The following is a 654-nucleotide window of genomic DNA, read 5'->3' on the forward strand; positions in this document are numbered from 1 at the left end:
CCCCCCCCCTGTTCAAGCTTGGCTTCTCCATTTTTATATAAAACTCGCTAGATGGCAGTACAGCTTTGTTTGTGATTACTGTAACACTGAAAAGAGATTTGTCTTCATTTCTTTAAAGTGACATTAAAGGCAAAAAAATGTTTCCCTCCCCCCAATGTAAATGTTAGCACTTACCCCTTTAAAATCATCGTAAAATCCGATCGGATAAGCCAACCGCTGTCAGGACAAGCCGCTAGCCAGCTGCTGAAGTTTTGTAAGATGAAGTTTATATTGTTGAATCTTTTATCTGGCATCTTCTCAGGCAGCCCTGAAGAAGAAAGCCCTTCAGAACCCCCGCTACGCGTTGGCGGTCTTTTCGGATGTATACGATGAAATGAATGCAGTGGCGCGGTTCTCTCTTTCTATTATTTATTCATCCAAGAAAGTGATTCCCTGTAACCAATTTTCAGCTTCTACGCCTAAAACTGTCCTGTATGTCCTTCACCCCCCCAGATACCAGCGTGCAGAATGAAAAGAAGAATACAAAACGTGAGTACTTGTCATGTCCATGTCTGAGCTTCACATCATATTGATGCTGACACATAGTATATGTGCGTTTCATGAATTATTTCTCATGTAGGATTTTGTTTTTCATTACGAATCAACTATAAATAT

The 654-nt window shown here is 40.5% G+C and overlaps 1 protein-coding gene across 1 annotated transcript in view; it reads left to right on the plus strand.

The window, feature by feature from the left end:
• GCDH (glutaryl-CoA dehydrogenase) overlaps nucleotides 1–654 on the plus strand; it is a 15,517-nt gene that overhangs the window by 3,946 nt on the left and 10,917 nt on the right. Inside the window, exon 2 of the mRNA XM_018573413.1 lies at nucleotides 493–528. Coding sequence (XP_018428915.1) covers nucleotides 493–528 — 36 coding nt within the window. The remainder of the gene's footprint in view (nucleotides 1–492; nucleotides 529–654) is intronic.

The sequence above is a fragment of the Nanorana parkeri genome, unplaced genomic scaffold (assembly GCF_000935625.1).
Source record: "Nanorana parkeri isolate BGI_ZX_2015 unplaced genomic scaffold, ASM93562v1 scaffold2371, whole genome shotgun sequence".
NCBI classification, from domain to species: domain Eukaryota; kingdom Metazoa; phylum Chordata; class Amphibia; order Anura; family Dicroglossidae; genus Nanorana; species Nanorana parkeri.